The sequence below is a fragment of the Phacochoerus africanus genome, chromosome 9, assembly GCF_016906955.1.
Source record: "Phacochoerus africanus isolate WHEZ1 chromosome 9, ROS_Pafr_v1, whole genome shotgun sequence".
Classification (NCBI taxonomy): Eukaryota; Metazoa; Chordata; class Mammalia; order Artiodactyla; family Suidae; genus Phacochoerus; species Phacochoerus africanus.
In genome coordinates, this window is record NC_062552.1 from 62263385 (window position 1) to 62279061 (window position 15677).

Genomic DNA, 15677 nt, shown 5'->3' on the forward strand with positions numbered 1-15677 from the left:
TTCTAACGCCCACCTTCCATAATAAAGCAGGGCCAAGGGGAGGGGAGAGGGCTGGGCATGAAACTGCATCTGGCTTGCACCTTTTCTCCAGACCAGTCCCAAGGACCAAGCCTTTCCTGGTGGGGATTTGAGGGAAAGGGCCCAAAGGTCAGTTTGCCACATCCCCACCAATCTGATCTCTTCACCTGTGCTGCCCTACTCTTGATTTCTGGCCATCTGCGGTCCCTCCCTAGAGACCTCCGAAAGCGTTCTGTTTGGGGAGATTGCCAAGCCCCCAACTCTGGGAAAAGTACATGAATCATTTCATCTCCGGAGCTATCCGACATCCGACTCTTGTTCAAAATTCCCTCTGGTGTTCCCTACTCATATCCTCTTCTATTGTGAAGAGAAATTGAAACTGCCCTGGAACTTAGGTTTGGGAGGTTTTGGAGGCGGGCGGGAATTGGTTGCTGCAGAGGCCTGGGGCTCCAAGGCTAATGGGCTAAAGAGGAAGAACGTGGAGCAGGCACCCAAGGCCCTCGCTGTGAAGAGTAGACCCAGACGGACAATCGGGTGGACCGAGTCGTAGGATCTGAGCAGAACTTGGGACCCCACTTAGATCTGGAGAGAGGGAGGAACTGCCAATGGGCTGGACCCGCCCCGCACGGGCAGCCAATGGGCGTTCGGGGGCGTGTCCTCCGAGGAGATCGTGGGTGAGTGTTCAATCCAGCCGCGATGTTTCCACCGACCTGGAGGCTCCGAGATGACCGCCGTGAGCAGAGGCGAGGCTGCGGAGTCCTGCAGGTAAGGGTCTGTGACTCGCGGACCGCGCGGGGTCCCAGAGGCCGCCTCGAAGGGACGCTGTCCGACTGGACCGGCGGCCGCCGCGCTTCCGAGCTTTCTGCCCGCGGGGCAGGCACTTCCCAGCCGCCGGAATGCGGGCTCAGCTCCAAAACTGCGCTGCGCGGGCCCGAGCGCTTCCTGGGCTGCTAGGTGTTCGCGTGGAGGCGGGATGTCCGTCTGTCGGCGCTTCGTGCTGCACCCCCTGACCCTGAGGGATGAGGCACGTCTGGGCGACCTCAGGGAGGCGGAGGTCACCCTCCTCGGGGTACCTCCCAGGGTCCACCACCACCCTTCTCCGCCGTCGTTGGTCGGTCATTCATTCATTCCCCAGCCATATCGACCCCAAGTCCTGACTGCCCCCCACCCAAGGGCCGGGGCATCCCTTTTGGCCCTTGGAAGGGTCAGCCTCTCTCCTCGCCTAACCAGGTGTGCAATTGTAGCGGCGCTGAGCTGCCCAGGAGGCAACGTGGAGCTGTCCCAGCACGACGGCCGCACCTGCGCGTCAGGACGGCCCAGGTCGGGCGGGCTGGGGCCGGTCTCTCAGCCTCAAGATCTCTTCCACCCTCGCCCTCGGAGGAAGCAAAATACTTGGAGCTAGGGAAGGGGCAGGGAGGCAGGGAAGGCGGGAGGTGGCGTTTCAGGTGACACCAAGAATTGGGGTCTCTGTCCCCTGAGGTCTTGGGGCCCTGGGGGTAGAGGTTTTTGGGAAAAAGAGCCAGTGGATGAACCTGTAAATTCCTGCCTTTGCCCAGGTCTCAACCCCCACAGCCTGAGCTCTGGAGGGTGCCTGGCACCCCTGGCCAGCTAGCACTGGGGCAGATAGGGTGAAAGTGTGTGAGCCCAGTGCCCAGTCTATATGGAGCTAGTGGAATGTTTAAGGGCTCTCTCTGTCCTGTCCCCAGAGAGGCTGGTGGAGATCTACCCAGCTGGCACTTGCCCTTCTTTGCTTTGCTTGCCCCACCCATCCTTGGAGGAATTCGGCTTCTAGGGAATGAGAGACTGTCCTGACAATCCTGCCTTTTCCTCATGTACACCTCCAGATGGCTCTGAAGTCCAGCTCCTTTCAGACTGAAGACTTTGGGGTTGCAGGGAGTGGAGGATAGGGTGTCCCTCCCCTCCTGCACTGAGGTGGCCAGTATGCTCCTATCACAGTACTCTGTTTGCACAGGCAGCTGCCCTCAGGTCTGAGGCTGTCGTTTGACAGGACCAGTCAACAGTAAGCATCTCTGGGGCAAATGGGCAGGTTTAGAGCCCAAAGCTGCCACAAGCTGCCACTGAGCTTCCAGGAGCATTTCTGCTGGGACCAAATCGAACTTCTCTTTCCCAACTTACCTTTGGGAGAATTTTCTGAATAACCTAGAGGGGACAACCAAGGTCCTATCCATGCCTTGATGTTACTGGTTGCTTGAAATTTCTGAGCTTAGGTGAGTCTTCGAAGCCTTAGTGCAGACCAGAAGGATCTGTGTGCCAATCTATCCACCTAGGAGGACCCCCTGATGTTGTGGTTGGCACTACTCAAGATAGGCTATGCCAGCCAAACTCCCTGAAGCTCTTTCAAGTGCCTGCTTGGGTGGCCCCTCCCAGTCCTTAACCTGGTGAGGTTGTGGCCCTTGAATGCCACATACCATATTTATCAGACCAAGGTGAAGAGCCTCTCTCATCAGAAGTTCCTATTTTGCTGTGACCTGGGACAAGTTAGGTACCCACACTGCTTTGCCATCATGAGGTAAGGAGATTGGATTGCTGGCTCCTTAAAGGCCTTCCCCAGGCAGTCATTCAGTGATTCTGCCAACTAGCCTGTTTCCTCCTTGATTTCTGAAGGTATTTTATCTCTTACATAACTGCTTCATTGCTATGACTACCTGTGGAAAGCCCATGAATTCATACCCATGCAGCATTCCACTTTGGTGTCCAGTGTGTGAGTCTAGATACCAGAAAATAATTTGCTTTTCTCCTTTCCTGAGAAGTGAAAATAATTCCCCTCCCCCCAATTCTGCAGCTATCTCTTATACAAGGGTAGTTCTGGCATGGAGTCAGTCTTGGCCATGGTGCTGCTATTCGCCTGGGCTGCAGGGCATCCTTCTCTCACCACCTGTTATCACCAACTTTTGAAGCTTTGATTAATTTCCCAGCTGTTTAATAATGTAGGAAAAGGAGGAGGAAGGGGAGGACAGAAGGCCCTAGGAACAGATCTTCCTTTGTAACTAAGAAGTACCTGCCTCCCCAGGGCATCCCTGTTCCCATGAATATAAGTGTCTACAGGGCAAGCTGGTTCCTTCTCCCCACCACAACCAGACATTTTCTTTTTTTTTTCTTTTGTCTTTTTGCCTTTTCTAGGGCCGCTCCCATGGTGTATGGAGGTTACCAGGCTAGGGGACTAATCGGAGCTGTTGCCACCAGCCTATGCCAGAGCCACAGCAACACGGGATCCGAGCTGCGTCTTCGACATACACCACAGCTCACGGCAACACTGGATCCTTAACCCACTGAGCGAGGCCAGGGATCGAACCTGCAACCTCATGGTTCCTAGTCAGATTCATTAATCACTGAGCCATGATATGGGAACTCCCAGACATTTTCGTTAGTTCAGAAATGCTTGGTCATGATTTAGAACTGGAGTGTTTCAATAACCTGTGGAGGTTGCACCAGTCTTTAAGTCTTTGTCCTAAATTAGTGTTTCCTCAGGTGATGTTTAAAATCACACTGTTCATTTTTTTTTTTTTTGTCTTTTGTTGTTGTTGTTTTTGCTATTTCTTGGGCCGCTCCCACGGCATATGGAGGTTCCCAGGCTAGGGGTCGAATCGGAGCTGTAGCCACCGGCCTACACCAGAGCCACAGCAACGCGGGATCCGAGCCGCGTCTGCAACCTACACCACAGCTCACGGCAACGCCGGATCGTTAACCCACTGAGCAAGGGCAGGGACCGAACCCGCAACCTCATGGTTCCTAGTCGGATTCGTTAACCACTGCACCACGACGGGAACTCCACACTGTTCATTTTTAATAGGACATTGGTTTTTGGCTGATGCTATTTTTAAAAAATACTAACTAAAAAGCATATACATCAAACATGGGAGTTCCTGTTGTGGCTCAGCGGGTTAAGAACCCAACTAGTATCCATGAGGATGCAGGTTTGAACCCTGGCCTCACTCAGGGGCTCGGATGTGGCATTGCCGTGGCTGTGGTGTAGGCTGGCAGATACAGCTCTGATTCAACCCCTAGCCTGGGAACTTCCATATGCTGCAGATGCGGTCCTAAAAAGAAAACAAAAAATCAGACACAAATTGCTTTTCCCGCTCACGTGTTGACTGGCACATCACAGTACAGTAAAAGATTGTCAGAATCCTACTGGTACTTCATTTAATTGGTGTCCCTTTGTTCACTGACTTAGGGTCAGAGCAGCAGCATGAGTGCGTTGCCTGAGCAAACAGCTGTGACTGGTTGTAAGAGTGTTTTTCTCACTTCCTCTTCTATAGTAAAAAAAATTACACACATATATAATTTGGCTGCATCCGTGGCGTGTGAAACTTCCTGGGCCAGGAATTGAACCCATATCACAGCAGTGAAAATGCCAGATCCTTAACCTGCTGCACCACAAGGAAACTCCAGTGTTTCTTTTTTTTAATTAAATATTTGTAATATGCGTTGACGTTAATCAAATTATTGGAAACTTGGCCATAATCACCAGGGCCACACAAAATGTTATTTTAAAATAATTTTTTGGGATTAAAATGCTATAAAATTGGGTTGTGATGATCATTGTATAATTATAAATGTAATAAAATTCATTGAATTAAAAAAAAAACTTTCCCTGAAAGCCATCAGGGAGTTCAGGCCTTTTGAGCGTGAGCTGCCTGCATTCCTTGCTTGTGCCCTGCAATAAACGCTGCACTTTCCTTCATCTAATAATAATAATAATAATAATTTTTGAATTTTGAAGGACTACTCAGAAATTTTATTCTAAAATAACCCAGAATAACCCAGAGGTAGTATCTCAGAATTGATATTCATATGGCTCCCTTGATTACCAAACAAATTGAAAAATGTTTCTATATTTAATTGTTGAGTCTTTTTGTTGTGGAGAATTTCCCACACGTACAAAAGGAGAGAATAGTACAAAAAGCAGCATGTGCCCCTTACCCAGCTGCAGCAATTATCAAATCATGGGCCTCCTTTCTCCATCACTCCTGGATTATTTTGAAGCAAATCTAAGATATATTATTTCATCCACAACTATTTCAGTGTGTATCTATAAAAGATAAGATTTTTTTTTTTAAGTCTTTTTGTCTTTTTCTAGGGCTGCACCTAGGGCATATGGAGGTTCCCAGGCTAGGGGTCCAATCGGAGCTATAGCTGCCAGCCTATGCCACAGCCATAGCAACACCAGATCCAAGCTGCATCTGTGACCTATGCCATAGCTCACAGCAATGCTGGATACTCAACTCTCTGAGTGCAGCCAGGGATCAAACCCACAACCTCATGGTTCCTAGTCAGATTCAGATTTGTTAACCACTGAGCCATGACGGGAACTCCAAAAGATAAGATCTTTAAAAAATATAACTACAGTACCATTTCACACCTAAAAAATAATAACTCTTTCAAATCATCAGATAGCTAGCCGGCATTTAAAGGTCCCCCATCATCTCATAAATGTTTTCGTGCCATTTAAAATTTTTGTTTGTTCTTGTTTTTATTTTGTAGGGCCACGCCTGTGGTGTATAGAAGTTCCCTGGCTAGAGGACGAATCAGAGCTACAGCTGGTGGCCTGCACCACAGCCACGCCAGGTCTGAGCCGTGTTTGTGACCTACACCACAGCTCACGGCAACACCAGGTCATTAACCCAATGAGTGAGACCAGGGATGGAACCCACATCCTCATGGATATTAGTCAGATTCATTACCGCTGAGCCACAATGAGAACTCCTAAAAATTTTTAATAAGGATCCAAATGAGGTTTATATAACTGGCTGAAACATTGAATCTGTATATCTATATCTCTATAATATTTTATAATCTCTAAGTTCCCCTTCCGTGTCTTCTTTTTTCTTGCAATTTATTTGTTGGGGAAAAAACGGGTTATTTTTCCTAAACCATTTTCCAGTTTGCTATTATTGTTGGAAATGTTCCTCTGACTCCTGTATTTCCTATAAATGGGCTGTTGGATCTAGAGGTTGGTTGGATTCAGGAGGTAATGAGCACTTGAGGAAGCACATAAGGTCTGGTTATTTATCTTTAGGGGATGTTAGCAGCCATTGATGGTTATTTCATGCAGACCTATTATTTCATTAGGGATTAAAAAAGAGTCTTACTCTAATTCTATTACTCTGTAATTATTTAGTAGCTTGAAACTTTTTATGAAAGAAATATCCGGAGTTCCCGTCGTGGCGCAGTGGTTAACGAATCCGACTAGGAACCATGAGGTTGTGGGTTCGGTCCCTGCCCTTGCTCAGTGGGTTAACGATCCGGCGTTGCCGTGAGCTGTGGTGTAGGTTGCAGACGCGGCTCGGATCCCGCGTTGCTGTGGCTCTGGTGTAGGCCGGTGGCTACAGCTCCGATTGGACCCCTAGCCTGGGAACCTCCATATGCCGTGGGAGCGGCCCAAAGAAATAGCAAAAAGACAAAAAAAAAAAAAAAAAAAAGATGGGGCTTGGATACTGAGTTGTTGTGGCTGTGGCATAGGTCAGTAGCTGCAGCTTCGACTTGACCCCTAGCCTGGAAACTTGCATCTGCCAATGGTACGGCCCTAAAAAGCCAACAAACAAAAAACCCTTCTTCAACTATTTGGTTAGCCTGAGGTATAGCTAGTACCATAGAAAGGCAGAATAAATCCTCAACTCTTTCCTTTTTTACTTACAAGTTTTCAAAATGAGATTCACATAGTATTCACCAAAGGTGACCAATGAATCATTTTGATATTACTAAAATCTCATGGATTTAAACATATTTGATGTGTTTAAGCCCAGTGTAGACACCATTCTTATGTCCCATCTTTGTCCAATCTTCAAGTTGGCTCCTGAATACTCGTGCTATGACCTCAGTCTTTGATGGCTTCCTTGCTTTCTGGTATGATTAGATATTTGAGGCTCATTTGTGTATTTCCTGCCCCAAATCTGGAACCAGCCATTTATCTAAGGAGCACTGGTTCCTTTTAGTGGGAAATTGTATTTGGACACCATAATCCAAGTACCAGGGGTGTTCATTGCCAGCTGAGTGTTTACTTTTTAAAGACACCAGTTTTGTAGTTTATATTTCAAACCCATTTTGTTGCTGATCAAACTAAAGTTGTATTTCCTATCATCTGGAGAGTCATGGTCTATATTAAAAATCTCATAAAAGTGAAATATTCTCTTTCCAGAGACATGTCCCTTTATTAAGACATGACAAATCTGCCCAAAATTCCAAGGGTGCACTATAACCCTTGCCTGGACTCCAGGCTCCATTAGTTTGTCAGCCAGCGTCCATAATGATGGAGGAAGACTTGAGAGAACTGGAAATAACCATTTGGCCCCATGCAAAAGCATTAAGTGGGAAAGCTAATCGGTCTTGCAGTATCTGACCCAGGAGAAGAGAGATTAGGAGTAGTCATGGCCCTGACTCTGTATGGGTCCCACCAGCAGTGCAGAGCTGGTTTTATCAAGAAAGGAACGTGATGTCAAAGGTTTGTTCTTTGGTGAAGGAGCAGTAGATAGAGTAAGCTTCATTGGGTGTTGGAAAGAACTCTGTAATAATCAGGGTTGCAGTGATGTCCCTAAGGGATGGTACTGCCAGGTAGGCACACATATTGAAATTCCTTGTGCCTAATTGAAACTCCACCTTTTTTTTCACCCACTCAAATATTTATTTCCTCACACTAAATACGTTGATATAGATAACACTCAATACTTTTTTTCCTTTTAAGTTACTCTCAGGTATGTAGTTACTGTGATAGAATAATAGGAAGAGCCGGAGCTTTTTAGAAAGACCTGGATTCAAATCCTTGCTCCATAACTTACTGCTGAATTACTACTGGCTCCATTCCTTCATCCATAAAACAGAGTCACATCTGGCTCACTTCAGAGATTCTCAGGTTGTAATGACCTGGGACACAGTAGATGTTCACCAAAAATTAGCTTCCCTACAGTGTCTCCAACTTTGAGAATCTGAGACAAGACTTCTCTGATGATGAAGCCTCAGCTTTAAGAAAAGCTTGGTCTGTTTTCCTATTCAAGGTGCAAGGTTCATTTTTTTAAAAAAATGAAATTTAAAAAATTTTAGTTAATTGTAGCTTCACATGCAATTGTACGAAATAATACAGAGATCTTATGTACCTTTCACCCAGTTTCTCCCACCCATTGACCCTGAGATAATCCATTGAGCTTACTCAGATTTCTCCACTTTTATGTATACTCATTTGCGTGTGTGCATTTGTTTAGTTTTGTGCAGTTTTATCACATGTGGAAATTTGGCGAAGTTCATTTTTATTTATTTTTATTTTGCTTTTTAGTGCTGCACCAATATCATATGGAAGTTCCCAGGCTAGGGGTCAAGTCAGAGCTATAGCTGCCAGCCTACACTACAGCTCATGGTAACGCTAGATCCTTTACCCACTGGGTGAGGCCAGGGATCAACTTGTGTCCTCATGGATACTAGTCAGGTTTGTTACCACTGAGCCACACAAGGAACTCCCTAAAGTTCATTTTTAAAATCAACTTTCATGAGTTCCCATGTGGCAGAGTGGAAATGAATCCAACTAGTATCCTTGATGATGCAGATTTGATCTCTGGCCACCCTCATTGGGTTGGGGATCCAGCGTTGCCATGGGCTGTGGTGTAAGTTGGAGACATGTTTTGGATCCCGAGTTGCTGAGACTGTGGTGTAGGCCAGCAGCTGCAGCTCTGATTCGACCCCTAGTCTGGGAACCTCCGTAGGCTAGGTTCGGCCCTAAAACGGAAAAGAAAAAAAAAAAATCAAGGTTTCTTTTACTGTTGGAATCTGGTGATTTTTATATAAGAAGCATGAGGTTTTAGACGTCTGGAATTTCAGAGGTGTCTATTAGTTAATATTAGTTAATATTTGGATACCCTTGGAACAAGGTTTTTTGTTTTTTTTTCCTGTATCCTTTTCCTTTTTCCTTTTCATTCTTTTACCAAGTGAAAATTGTTTATTGTGATGATAAAATTTAGGCAAAGTATATACAGCAAAGTATAAAGAAGAAAATAAACATCCAAAATCCCAACTTGTGGAGAAAAATAGTGTTAGGATTTTGATAAGCATCCTTCCCACTTATATTTTATTACTCATGCCATTCTACATAATGCTGTTTCCAGTGTTATATAATGCTACCCTTCATGTTAATAAACTTATTTTTAGTAATCAGTTTTATTAAATAACTTGATAAATATCATTTTAATAGTTATAAGGCCTTTCATTCTGTGAATTAACCATAATTTGTTCATGCCTGTTTTTTCTTTTTTTCTTTTTTGGCCACCTCACCATATGGAGTTCCCAGTGATCAGATCTGAGCCGCAGCTGCGATCTAAGCCACGGCTGTGGCAACCCCTGATCCTTAAGCCACTGTGTGGGGCTGGGGATCAAACCTGTGTCCCAGGGCTCCCAAGACACCACTGATCTCATTGCACCACAGTTGCTTTTTGTTTTGTTTTTTCCTCTTCTAAATACACTTCGGTGAACAATCTTTGTTTTGTTTTGTTTTGTTTTTTCCTTTTTTTTTTTTTTTCATATATGGTCATGGGCTATGCAGTAGGTACCAGGTTAAATAAACCCTGTGTTTATTTTTTTAATTATTTAAAAAAATTTTTTTTGGTCTTTTTAGGGCCGCACCCACGGCATATGGACGTTCCCAGGCTAGGGCTCGAATTGGAGCTGTAGCCACCGGCCTATGCCAGAGCCACAGAAACGCGGGATCCAAGCAGCATCTTCGATCTGCACCACAGCTCACGGCAATGCTGGATCCTTAACCCACCGAGCAAGACCAGGGATCGAAACTGAAACCTCATGGTTCCTAGTCAGATTTGTTTACCGCTGAGCCACGATGGGAACTCCTCAATAAAACTTTAAAAAATGGTAAAAACAAAAAAATTCAAACAAAACAGAAATCATTGAGAGTGAAAATCACCCCATAATTCTCCCCTGAGATATAATCATTACTGTTTGATATAGGTTTTTAAATTTTATAAATGGATTCTATTTTAGTTACTAACTTGTACCTACTTTTTAATAACACATTTTGAACTTTTTTCCATATTAACACACGCAGCTATATTCTTTTAGTCAATTGCATAGGAATCTATTGTACTGATAAAATATTGTTTGGTATTTCTACCTTTTTTCCTAGTAATTGTTAGCCACATGAATATAAATTTTTGCCTACTTGTCCATTTATTTCCTTATACCATATTCCATGAGGTGGAGTTTTGAGATCAATGAATTTGCATTTCTTAAGGCATTTGATACATGCCAGAAAGATTAACTCAGTTTTCAGTCTGGATGCTTATTTTCTGAGCCCTTGGTAATTTTGAGCACTATAATTTTTAAAATTACTCAGTGAATTTTATTACATTTATAGGTGTACAACAATCATCACAACCAAATTTTATACCATTTCCATCCCAAACCCTCAGCCCCAACTGGTCTCATTTGGAAACCATAAGTTTTTCAAAGTCTATGAGTCAGTATCTGTTCTGCAAAGAAGTTCATTGTGTCCTTTTTAGATTCTACATGTAAGTGATAGCATTTGATGTTGGTGTCTCATGGTCTGACTGACTTCACTTAGCATGATAATTTCTAGGTCCATCCGCATTGCTGCAAATGCCATTATTTCCTTCCTTTTAATGGATGAGTAATATTCCACCGTGTATATGTACCACATCTTCTTGATCCACTCCTCTGTCGATGGACATTTAGGTTGTTTCCATGTCTTGCCTATTGTAAATAGTGCTGCAGTGAACACTGGAGTACATGTGTCTTTTTGAGTCATGGTTTTCTCTGGGTAGATGCCCAGGAGTGGGATGAGCACCATAATTTTTTAATGTTTACCAATAAGACAGGCAAGAGACAGATTTCTTCTCTTGTGACTTGCCTGTTCATATTCCTTACTCAGGTAGCTACTAGATTATCTTTTTCTTATTGACTTGGATGAACTCATTGCAGGTTAAAAACACCAATCCTTTGTTAATTTAAATTTTGGTATACAAAGGATTTTAATTTTTAGGCAATTAAATTTTTTTTTTTGTGCTCTGCATTTTTTTTTTTTTTTTGCTTTTTAGGGCCATGGCATATGGAGGTTCCCAAGCTAGAGGTCCAGTCGGAGCTACAGCTGCTGGCCTACACCACAGCCACAGCAACGCCAGATCCTTTACTCACTGAGCGAGGCCAGGGATTGAACCCAGAACCTCATGGTTCCTAGTCGGATTTTTTTCCACTGTGCCATGATGGGAACTCCTGTGCTCTGCATTTTATATTTTGTTTAGAAATACTTTTCCTGATATAATGTTCTCCTCTATTTTAGTTTTAGTTCTTAATTGATTTATAAAATACTTGGTTATTTAGTCTATTTGGAATTTACTTCTGTGAATGATGTGAGGTAACCAATTGCCCAATACCATTTATTGCACAGTCCATTCTTCATGTATGTATTTGAAACAGCTTCTTTATTGTATAAAAATCTCAGATACCCCTAGCTCATGTTCTAGACTCCCTCTTCTGTTTTATTGACATATTAATGTTTCTTGAAGTAGTAAGTTTAATTGCTCTAGCTTTGTCATCTGTTCAGACTTTTGGTGGGGCAAAGCCTCTGCATGCAATTTGGGATAAATTTGCTTCTTTAAAGCTCTCAATCTTCCCACTCAAGAACAGAGTTTCTCTCTCCATTTATTCACATCTTACATCATTCAGAAAATGTCTGTGGTTTTCTTCTCATAGATTTTCTACATATTAAAAGTTTATTCTCAGGTATATGAGTTGTGGCCATATGAATGGAATTTTTTCCCTAGTTATATTTTATAACCTTATTGCAGGTCTACTGATAAACTGTTGGTTTTTATGTTCATATTGTAACCACTAGAGTAGCAATTAACTTTGCAAGAGTGTATTATATGTGTATTCTCATCACAGCTGCCTAGTCCAGTACCCGAATGGAAGAGTATGCATGCCACTGTCTTATGATTTTCCAGTTGATTATATGTCCTCTAGCTAGTATATATGTTACCATCTTTCAAATAATAATCATCTCTTTTTAATACATGAACCATTTTTTCCCCATGTCTTTGTGCAGTGGCTAGAACTTCCAGAATAATGTTGAATTGTAGTGGTATACACAGGCATTCCTAGGGGTTTTCCACTATTAGACAATCTGGGGTTTTCTCTGGAGGAAGAGGTCCCAGGACCCAGTGAGCTCTTTAGGAGTAGTTCATCGCTCACTCGAACGCGCCTGAGGGTTTCGAGGTAGTTGGAGCCTGCGGCAGTTCGCAGAGCTGGACCATGCCTGGGATGCCCCAAATACGGGTCAGCTACTGGGTTTGGTTCTCAATCGGGGCCTGGGCTTCCTTTTCAGGGAGCAGGAGGGACAGGCGCGACAGTTGCACTTCAACAGCCCCAGAGTCTGTGCAAGTGTTTGCTCTTCTGCCTAAGCACCCGCCAGCCCCCACCAAGCCGTAGTGGGTGGCGGGGCAGACTCTTTGGCATGGGGCGCTAAGTGTGGTGCTGGAATTCTGGGTGTGGCTGCCTTCTCTGCACTGGTGGCTCTGGGCTTTCCAGTCCTTCCAAAGGCAGGCACAGAAAATAGACTTGTGGTTCCTGGGCTGAGGCAGAGACGTATCAGGGGCTGAGGAGGAGCGTCCGGTGAGGATGGCAGGGGAAGGCTCGTCCACGGGAGAGGCTACGGGCAAGGGCACCACCCCTCCCTCCCGACCGCAGACACACCCCTCAGGGGACCAGGAGAGGGAGGAGCAGTCCCTTCTCCTTCCCATCCCCCAGAATTGCCACGGTCCTTCACTGGGAGGAAGGCAGGATCTGAGGTTGGTGAGGCGCTGAGCTGGCCGGTGGCCTGGGCTTTCAGCTGTGCGCAGCAGCACCTCCTCTTGGGCTCAGAGGCCTGTCCTCACTGTCTGTCCCTGAGATGCAGTCACCAGCGTGGGAGGCAGGAAGGAGGGGCAGACTTTAAAGTCTGAATTCAGACACCTCCCCCCCCCCCAAAACTACTGCACCATAGGGTCCTGGCTAAAGTTGCAGATCCTCTCCTTGTTGCTAAAGTTGGTAACTGCCTTTCATCCTCCTCCTACCTGGCCTCTCAGCGAACTTCACTGCTTTCCCATTCCTCCTTTTTGAAGCACTCCTTTGTCTTCCATGACAACACCCAGTTTTCTTCCTACCTCTTGGACCACTTTCTCCTAATCTCCTTAGAGGACTCCTCTTCCTCTACACAGCCTGTAAATGTTAGGGTCCTTGAGACCCCAGACTACTCTCCTTCTCCTTCCCTTTCCCCTTTCCCATCCTCATCATCCAGATACCATGCACACACCATAAAAGTCACCCTTTTAAAGTGTGCCATTCAGTTGTCTTTTAGGTATTCACAAAGTTGTGTGGCCATGATCACTGTCTAATTCCAGAACAATTTCATCACCCTAGAAAGAAAACCTGTGCACATTAGTCATTTCCCATTCCCCTCTCCCTCCAGCCCCTGGCAATGACTCTCCTTCTCTGAGGATTTGCCAGTTCTGGACATTTCTTCCACGTGGAATCATATGATACTTGGTCTTCTGTGACTGTCTTTTCCTTTAGAGTGTCTTTAAGCTTCATTCATGTTGTAACGTGTGTCGATAGTATATTCCTTTTATGGTTGAATTATAAAATTTTGTCCACATTTTGTTTGTCCATTTCATCAGTTGGTAGGTATTTGGGTTGTTTCCATTTGGGGGGCATTATAGTAATAATCATAATGCTATGAGTATTCGTATACAAGATATTGTGGAGATGGAATTCCTGTTGTGGCTTAGTGGGTTAAGAACCAGATGTAGTGTCCGTGAGGATGTGGGTTCAATCCCTGGCGTTGCTCAGTGGGATAAGGATCTGTGTTTGCCACAAGCTGTGGCATAGGTTGCAGATGTGGCTTGGATCCGGAGTTGCTGTGGCTGTGGTGTAGGCCAGCAGCTGCAGCTCCAATTTGACCCCTAGCCCAGGCACTTCCATATGCCTCGGGTACGGCCTTAAAAAAGAAAACAAAGAAAAAAAAGATATTGTGTGGACATATATTTTCAGTCCTCTTGGGTACATACCCAGAGATAGAATTGCTGGGTCATATTGTAACTCTGTGTTTAAGAATTTGAGGAACCACCAAACTGCTTTCCAAAGCAATTGCACCATTTTTTTCAATGAATGTTATTATATTTATAGTTGTGTAACCCAATTTTACATTTCCATCCTAAACCCCCAGCCCATCCTTCCCCCCACCAATCTGTGTCCTTTGGTAACCATAAGTTTCACAAAGTCTATGAGTCAGTTTCTGTTTTGCATATAACTTCATTGTATCCCCCCCCCTTTTTTTTTTTAGATTACCCATGTAAGTGATAGCATATGGCATTTGTGTCTCACTGTCTAACTTCACTTAGCATGATAATTTCTAGGTCCATTTCTAGGTCCATCCATGCTGCTGCAAATGACATTATTTCATTCCTTTTTATGGCTGAGTAATATTCCATTGTATATATGTACCACATCTTCTTTATCCACTCCTCTGTCAATGGACATTTAGGTTGCTTCCATGTCTTGACTATTGTATATCGTGCTGCTATGAACATTGGAGTACATGTGTCTTTTCGAGTCATGGTTTTCTCTGGATAGTTGCCCAGGAGTGGGATTACTAGATCAAATGGTAATGGTAATTCTGTTTTTAGTTTATTGAGGAATCTCCATACTGTTTTCCATAGCAGTTGCACCAATTTACATTCCTACCACCAACAGTGTAAGAGGGTTCCCTTTTCTCCATACTTTCTCCAGCATTTATTGTTTATAGACTTTTTGATGATGGCCATTCTGGCTGGTGTAAGGTAGGACCTCACAGTAGTTTTGATTTGCATTTCTCTAATAATTAGTGATTTTGAGAATCTTTTCATGTGTTTTTTGGCCATCTGTAAGTCTTCTTTGGAGAATTGTGTATTTAGATCTTCTGCCCATTTTTTTTTTTTTCTCTTAAGGGCCACATCCACAGCACATGGAAGCTCCCAGGTTAGGGGTCAAATCAGAGCTGTAGCTGCCACCCTATGCCACAGCCACAGCAATGCAGGATCTGAGCTGCATCTGTGACCTACACCACGTCTGGAACCCACACCACAGCCCATGGCAACACTGGATCCTCAACCTACTGCACAAAGCCCGGAATTGAACCCATGTCATCATGGATCCAAGTTGCTAACTGCTGAGCCATGAAGGGAACTCCCTTCTGCACATCTTTTGATGTTTTTTTTTTTGTTTTCTTTTTTGTATTGAGCTGCAGGAGGCATTTTATATATTTTGGAGATTAATCCCTTATCAGTTGCTTCATTTGCAAATATTTCCTCTCATTCCATGGATTGTCTTTTTGCTTTGTTTAGGGTTTTCTTTGCTGTGCAAAACCTTTTAAGTTTAGGAGTTCGCATTGTGGCTCAGCAGTTAATGAACCTGACTGGCATCCATGAGGACGCAGGTTTGATCCCTGGCCTTGCTCAGTGGGTTAAGTATCCGGCATTGCCATGGGCTGTGGTGTGGGTTGAAGATGTGGCTCAGATCCTGCATTGCTATGGCTGTGGTGTAGGCTGGTGGCTATAGCTCCAATTGGACTTCTAGCCTGGGAACCTCCATATGTTGACGGTGTGGCCCTAAGA

General features: G+C 44.5%; 1 protein-coding gene across 5 annotated transcripts in view; it reads left to right on the forward strand.

The window, feature by feature from the left end:
• Nucleotides 1–80: 80 nt before the first annotated feature.
• LOC125136089 (GRAM domain-containing protein 2A-like) overlaps nucleotides 81–15677 on the forward strand; it is a 42435-nt gene continuing 26838 nt past the window's right edge. For 2 of the 5 annotated variants that reach the window (XR_007137107.1, XM_047796718.1), the window contains exon 1: nucleotides 81–783. Coding sequence is in view for 3 of the 5 variants with exons in the window: in XM_047796718.1 (XP_047652674.1) it covers nucleotides 743–783 (41 nt within the window). In the remaining 2 variants the exon portion in view is untranslated. The remainder of the gene's footprint in view (nucleotides 784–15677) is intronic. The other 3 variants (XM_047796720.1, XM_047796719.1, XM_047796721.1) reach the window with 3 other exon arrangements.